The sequence below is a fragment of the Neopsephotus bourkii genome, unplaced genomic scaffold, assembly GCF_033783945.1.
Source record: "Neopsephotus bourkii isolate Nb327-2 ecotype Australia unplaced genomic scaffold, CSIRO-AGI_Nbou_v1 NB_1561, whole genome shotgun sequence".
Lineage (NCBI taxonomy): Eukaryota > Metazoa > Chordata > Aves > Psittaciformes > Psittacidae > Neopsephotus > Neopsephotus bourkii.
Window position 1 is genome coordinate 1 of NW_026902037.1, and position 8,106 is coordinate 8,106.

The 8,106-nt window shown below is 47.7% G+C and overlaps 1 protein-coding gene across 1 annotated transcript; it reads right to left on the reverse strand.

Moving 5' to 3' along the window:
• Positions 1-1,576: 1,576 nt before the first annotated feature.
• LOC133221862 (protein-glutamine gamma-glutamyltransferase K-like) lies at positions 1,577-5,068 on the reverse strand (the record flags this gene model as incomplete). Its single annotated transcript, XM_061371078.1, has 4 exons — positions 1,577-1,821; positions 3,308-3,396; positions 4,037-4,140; positions 4,809-5,068. Coding segments are annotated over 4 exons (698 nt in total), but the record flags the coding sequence as incomplete, so codon positions are not given.
• Between the last annotated feature and the right edge of the window lie 3,038 nt (positions 5,069-8,106).

The window sequence follows — 8,106 nt, forward strand, 5'->3', positions numbered from 1 at the left end:
TGGGTCAATGGGGTCAATGGGGGTCAATGGGGGACAATGGGAGTCAATGGGGACAATGGGACCCATTGGGGTCAATGGGGTCAATGGGACTCAATGGGGTCAATGGGAGTCAATGGGGTCAATGGGGTCAATGGGGGTCAATGGGGTCAATGGGGGTCAATGGGGTCAATGGGGGGCAATGGGGTCAATGGGGGGCAATGGGGGGCAATGGGGGCAATGGGGTCAATGGGGTGAATGGGGCAATGGGGTTAATGGGGGCAATGGGGGCAATGGGGTTAATGGGGGCAATGGGGGGCAATGGGGTCAATGGGGGGCAATGGGGGGCAATGGGAGTCAATGGGGTCAATGGGACCCATTGTGGGTCAATGGGGTCAATGGGACTCAATGGGTGTCAATGGGAGTCAATGGGCTCAATGGAGTCAATGGGGGTCAATGGGGTCAATGGGGGGCAATGGGGACAATGGGAGTGTATGGGACTCAATGGAAGTCAATGGGAGTCAATGAGAGTCAATGGGAGTCAATGAGAGTCATGGGAGTCAATGGCGTCAATGAGGTCAATGGCAGTCAATGGGAGTCAATGGAGGTCAATGGGGGGCAATGGGGGGCAATGGGGGGCAATGGGGTCAATGGGGGTCAATGGCACTTAATGGCACTCAATGGGAGTCAATGGGGTCAATGGCGGTCAATGGGGGGCAATGGGGACAATGGGAGTCAATGGGGTCAATGGGCTCAATGGGAGTGTATGGGACTCAATGGCAGTCAATGAGATTCAATGGGAGTCAATGAGAGTCAATGGGAGTCAATGGGGTCAATGAGGTCAATGCTGGTTAATGGGAGTCAATGGAGATCAATGGGGGTCAATGGGGTCAATGGGGGCAATGGGACTTAATGGCACTCAATGGGAGTCAATGGGAGTTCAATGGGAGTCAATGGGAGTCAATGGGGGCAATGGGGGTCAATGGGGGCAATGGCAACAATGGGGGGCAATGGGGTGAGTGGGGGGCAGTGGGGTGCAATGGGCGTCAATGGAGGTCAATGGGGGCAATGGGAGCAATGGGGGTCAGCGGGGGTCAGTGGGAGTCAATGAGGGCAATGGGGGTCAACAAGTCAATGGGAGTCAATAGGGTTCAACGGGACTCAATGGGACTCCATGGGGTCAATGGGATCAATGGGGGTCAATGGGACTCAATGGGAGTCAATGGGGGCAATGGAGGTCAATGGGGCTCAGTGGCAGTCAATGGGCTCTATGGGGCTCTATGGGGGTCAGTGGCAGTCAATGGGAGTCAATGGGGGTCAATGGTGTTCAATGGCAGTCAATGGGCGTCAATAGGGTCAATGGGGGGCAATGGGGGCAATGGGAGTCAAGAGAGGTCAATCGGGTCAATGGGGTCAATGGGGGTCAATGGGAGTCAATGGCGTCAATGGGGGACAATGGAGGGCAATGGGGCTCAATGGGAGTCAATGGGGATCAATGGGGATCAATGGCAGTCAATGGGGCTCAATGGGGCTCAATGTCAGTCAATGGCCTCCATTACTTCCCCTTTACCCAACACCCACCACCTCCCTCCCCCCTCACCCCCCTCCCCATTGGCCACCCCCTCCCTCTCCTCTCTCCCCATTGGCTCCCCCCGCCCCCGCCGCATAGAACCCGCGCTGCCATTGGCTACCCTCGGGGTGCTTGTAGAGATGGGTGATGTCGAGGCGGGCGCCGGAGCCGGGCGCCAGGGTGCTGATGCGGCGCCCGATGGCGCCCTCCTCCACGTGCACCACGGCGAAGGTGCCGTTGGGCTGGCGCTGCCAGTACACCTTGTCACTGTTCACCTGGTAATGGGGGGGAATGGGGGGGAATGGGGGGGGAATGGGGGGGAATGGGGGGGAATGGGGGGGAATGGGGGGGAATGGGGGGTAATGGGGGGGAATGGGGGGTTAACTGAGCAATAACCCACGGCGAAGGTGCCGTTGGGCTGGCGCTGCCAGTACACCTTGTCACTGTTCACCTGGGAATGGGGGGAATGGGGGGATAACTGACTAATAACCAGGGATTAGTGGGGGAATCAGTCAATTAATGGGGGATTAATAATGGGGGAATTAGTGGGGTGATTAATTAATGGGGGTAATTAATTAATGGGGTAATTAGTTAATGGGGAATTAATAATGGGGAAATTAATGGGGCGATTAATTAATGGGGGTAATTATTTAATGGCAAAATTAGTTAATGGGGAATTAATAATGGGGGAATTAATGGGGTAATTAATTAATGGGGTAATTAGTTAATGGGGAATTAATAATGGGGAATTAATAATGGGGAATTAATGGGGTAATTAATCAATGGGGTAATTAATTAATGGGGTAATTAATGGGGTAATTAGTTATGGGGAATTAATAATGGGGGAATTAATGGGGTAATTAATTAATGGGGTAATTAGTTAATGGGGAATTAATAATGGGGGAATTAATTAACGGGGTAATTAATTAATGGGGTAATGAGTTAATGGGGAATTAATAATGGGGGAATTAATGGGGTAATTAATTAATGGGGTAATTAGTTAATGGGGAATTAATAATGGGGGAATTAATGGAGTAATTAATTAATGGGGTAATTAATGGGGTAATTAGCGGGAGTCAGTGGGGGTAATTAGCAGTAATTATTGTGGTTAATTAATGTCAATTAATGGGGTAATTAGCGGGAGTCAGTGGGGGTAATTAGCAGTAATTATTGTGGTTGGTTAGTGTTACTTAATGAGGGTACTTAGCGGTAAATAATGAGGATAATTAGCGGTAATTAATGGGGTGATTAGCGGTAATTAATGGGGGTAATTAGCGGTTATTAATGAGGGTAATTAGCGATGATTCGTGTTAATGCATGAGGGCAATGAAAGAGGGGTAATGACAGTACACCTTGTCACTATTAACCTGATTAATTATTAATGGGGGAATTAAATTATTAATGGGGTAACTAATGGAGTAACTAATGGGGGTAATTAATGCGGTAATTAGCAGTAACTAATGGGTAATTAATGGGGGCAATTAGCTGCAATTAACGAGGATAAGTAGTGGTGATTAATGGGGTGATTAGCCGTAATTAATGAGGGTAATTAGTGGCACTTAATAAGGGTAAATAGCGGTAATTAATGGCGTAGTTAGCGGGAATTAATAGGGTCATTAACGGCAATAAATGAGGATAATTAGCGGTAATTAATGGGTGGAATTAACGGTAATTAACGGGGTAATTAGTGGTAATTAATGGAGCTGATTAGCGCTAATTACCCCTCATTAGCGCTAATTGCCCCTCATTAGCGCTCATTACCTCGGCGAACACGAAGGGGGTGTCGTACTTGAGGAACACCTCCCCGTTCTTCACCGCCTCCACGGAGCAGGGCCCGCAGCAAAACAGCCCTAAAGGGACCAGTATGAACCAGTATAAACCAGTATGGACCAGTATAAACCAGTATGGACCAGTATGGACCAGTATAAACCAGTATAGAGCTTTTGGACCAGTATGGACCAATGTAGGCCCATACAGACTGGTACAGACCAGTATAGTTGTAGACCAGCATGAACCCGTATGGTCCAGTATAGACAAGTATGGACTAGTATAACCCAATGTAATCCATTATAACCCCAGTAAAACCCCATTATAACCCATTATAATCCCATTATACCCCATTATAACCCCATTATACCCCATTATAACCCCATTGCACCCCATTATAACCCATTATAGCCCATTATAACCCCATTACACCGCATTATAACCCCATTACACCCCACTATAACCCCATTATAACCAATTATAACCCCATTACACCCCATTAAAACCCATTATACCCCATTATAGCCCCAGTATAACCCATTATACTCCATTATAACCCCATTATACCCCATTACAACCCATTATACCCCATTATAACCCCATTACACCCCATTATAACCTTTTATACCCCATTATACCCCATTATACCCCATTACACCCCATTATACCCCATTATAACCCATTACAACCAGTATAACCAGTATAACCCAGTGCCTGCCGTACCACTGCTGGTCTCCTGGGGGGTGGCATCCACCACTTGCCACCCATCATGGCCCGCGGGGAGGTCGGGCCTCTTCATCCAGCAGTCGTTCCACACATGGAAGTTCCTGCAGTACCAGTATGGACCAGTATGGACCAGTATAAACCCGTATAAACCAGTATAACCAGCAGAAACCACCCCAAACCATGCTATAGCTGTATAAAGCAGTCCAAACCACCCCGAAACCCCCAAACCAGTACAAACCAGTACAAACCAGTATAAACCAGTACCACACCAAATCAGTGCTCATTCACTCCATGGGCTTCCTAACCACCATAAACCCCCATAAATCCCCATAAAACCTCCCAAACCCCCCAAACCAGTACAAACCAGTATAAACCAGTATAAATCAATACCACACCAAATCAGTGCTCATTCACTCCATGGGCTTCCTAACCCTCATAAACCCCCCGAAACCCCCCTAAACCCCCCTAAAACCCCCAAACCAGTACAAACCAGTATAAACCAGTATAAACCAGTACCACACCAAATCAGTGTTCGTTCACTCCATGGGCTTCCTAACCCTCATAAACCCCCATAAACCCCCCTAAACCCCCCTAAAACCCCCAAACCAGTACAAACCAGTATAAACCAGTACCACACCAAATCAGTGCTCATTCACTCCATGGGCTTCCTAACCACCATAAACCCCCTTAAAGCACCCCAAAAGCCCCCTAAACACCCCAAACCAGTACAAACCAGTATAAACCAGTATAAACCAGTATAACCCAGTACCAGACGGAGTCGGTGTTGAGGCGCTCCATGGGCTTCATGCTCTCGTCCAGGTAGATGTCGGTGGTGAGGGAGACGTCGGTGTCGTGCGCCGAGTTGTAGTTGGTCACTGTGCGGGTGGGCAGCCCCAGGCACCGCAGCACTGCCGGGACCAGTATAAACCAGTATAAACCAGTATAAACCAGTATAAACCAGTATAGACCAGTATAGACCAGTATAACCAGTATAAACCGGTATAAACCGGTATAAACCAGTATAAACCGCTATAAACCAGTATAAGCAGTATAACCAGTATAAACAAGTATAAACCAGTATAAACCAATATAACACACTAGAACAATTATAAACCAGTATAACCCACTATAACCCAGTATAACACATTACAACCCCATATAACCTGTTCCAACACAATATAACCCAACATACACCCTATCGACCAGTATACCCAGTATAAAGCAGTATAACCCAATACAACACACTATAACCCAGTGTAACCCAATATACCCTCTTTAGACCAGTATAACTGGTATAAACCAACATGAACTCGTATAAACCAGTATAACCCATTAAAACCCATTATAACCTAATATAACCCAGTATAACCCAGTATAACCCACTATAACACATTATAAGCCAATATAACTCAGCATAACCCAGTATAACCCAATATAACCCAGTATAACCCATTATAACCCAATATAACTCAGCATAACCCAGCATAACCCAGTATAACCCAGTATAACCGAAAATACCCGAATGTATATATCCCATTATACCCCATCATAACCCCATTATACCCCATTATAACCCCATTTACCCCATTACACCCCATTAACCCCATTACACCCCATTAACCCCATTACACCCCATTATAACCCATTACACCCCATTATAAACCAGTATAACCCCCCTTACCAGTTGTCATGACCCCAGCAAACACCCAGCACTGCCCATAGCAAACTGGGGACCCGCTTATAACCCCATTATAACCCCATTATACCCCATTACCCCCCATTATAACCCATTATAAACCAGTATAAACCAGTATAACCCCCTTACCCATGGTCCCCATAGCGCACTGGGGCTCCGCTTATAACCCCATTATACCCCATTATAACCCCATTATAACCCATTACAACCCATTACCCCCCATTATACCCATTATAACCCATTATAAACCAGTATAAACCAGTATAACCCCCTTACCCGTTGTCATGACCCCATCGAACACCCAGCACTGCCCATAGCAAACTGGGACCCCGCTTATAACCCCATTATACCCCATTATAACCCCATTATAACCCATTACAACCCATTACCCCCCATTATACCCCATTATAACCCATTATAAACCAGTATAAACCAGTATAACCCCCTTACCCGTTGTCATGACCCCAGCGAACACCCAGCACTGCCCATAGCGAACTGGGACCCCGCTTATAACCCCATTATAACCCCATTACAACTCCATTATACACCATTACACCCCATTATAAACCAGTATAAACCAGTATAAACCAGTATAACCCCCTTACCGGTTGTCATGACCCCAGCAAACACCCAGCACTGCTCATAGCGTACTGGGGCCTCGCTTATAACCCCATTATAACCCCATTACCCCCCATTATAACCCATTATAAACCAGTATAAACCAGTATAACTCCACTTACCGGTCGTCATGACCCCAGCAAACACCCAGCACTGCCCATAGCGTACTGGGGCCCCGCTTATAACCCCATTATAACCCCATTACCCCCCATTATAACCCATTATAAACCAGTATAAACCACTATAACCCCACTTACCCGTTGTCATGACCCCCGCAAACACCCAGCACTGCCCATAGCGAACTGGGGCCTCGCTTATAACCCCATTATAACCCCATTACCCCCCAGTATAAACCAGTATACACCAGTATAAACCAGTATAAACCAGTATAAACCCACTTACCGGTTGTCATGACCCCCGCGAACACCCAGCACTGCCCATAGCGCACTGGGGCCTCGCTTATAACCCCATTATAACCCCATTACCCCCCAGTATACACCAGTATACACCAGTATACACCAGTATACACCAGTATAACCCCACTTACCGGTTGTCATGACCCCCGCGAACACCCAGCACTGCCCATAGCGCACTGGGGCCTCGCTTATAACCCCATTATAACCCCATTACCCCCCAGTATAAACCAGTATACACCAGTATACCCCATTATAAACCAGTATAAACCAGTATAACCCCACTTACCGGTTGTCATGACCCCCGCGAACACCCAGCACTGCCCATAGCGAACTGGGGCCCCGCTTATAACCCCATTATACCCTATTATAACCCCATTATACCCCATTATAAACCAGTATAAACCAGTATAAACCAGTATAACCCCCTTACCCGTCGTCATGACCCCAGCGAACACCCAGCACTGCCCATAGCGAACTGGGGCCCCGCTTATAACCCCATTATACCCCATTATAACCCCATTATACCCCATTATAAACCAGTATAAACCAGTATAACCCCCTTACCCGTTGTCATGACCCCAGCGAACACCCAGCACTGCCCATAGCGAACTGTGGCCCCGCTTATAACCCGATTATAACCCCATTATAACCCCATTATAACCCCATTATAACCCAGTATAAACTAGTATAAACCAGTATAAACCCCTTACCCGCTGTCATGACCCCAGCGAACACCCAGCACTGCCCATAGCGCACTGGGGCCCCGCTTATAACCCCATTATAACCCCATTACCCCCCAGTATAAACCAGTATACACCAGTATACACCAGTATAAACCAGTATAAACCAGTATAAACCAGTATAAACCAGTATAAACCAGTATAAACCCACTTACCGGTCGTCATGACCCCCGCGAACACCCAGCACTGCCCATAGCGCACTGGGGTCCCCGCTTATAACCCCATTATAACCCCATTATAACCCCATTATACCCCATTATAAACCAGTATAAACCAGTATAACCCCACTTACCGGTCGTCATGACCCCCGCGAACACCCAGCACTGCCCATAGCGTACTGGGGCCCCCGCTTATAACCCCATTATAACCCCATTACCCCCCAGTATAAACCAGTATACACCAGTATAAACCAGTATAAACCAGTATAAACCAGTATAACCCCCTTACCGGTCGTCATGACCCCCGCGAACACCCAGCACTGCCCATAGCGTACTGGGGCCCCGCTCCGGTGGTATCCCAGTAAGATCTCCACCGAACCGGCCCACGCCGATGGGTTCGTGCCCTGCTCGTAGCGCCCGGTCCAGTTCCCCACCACTC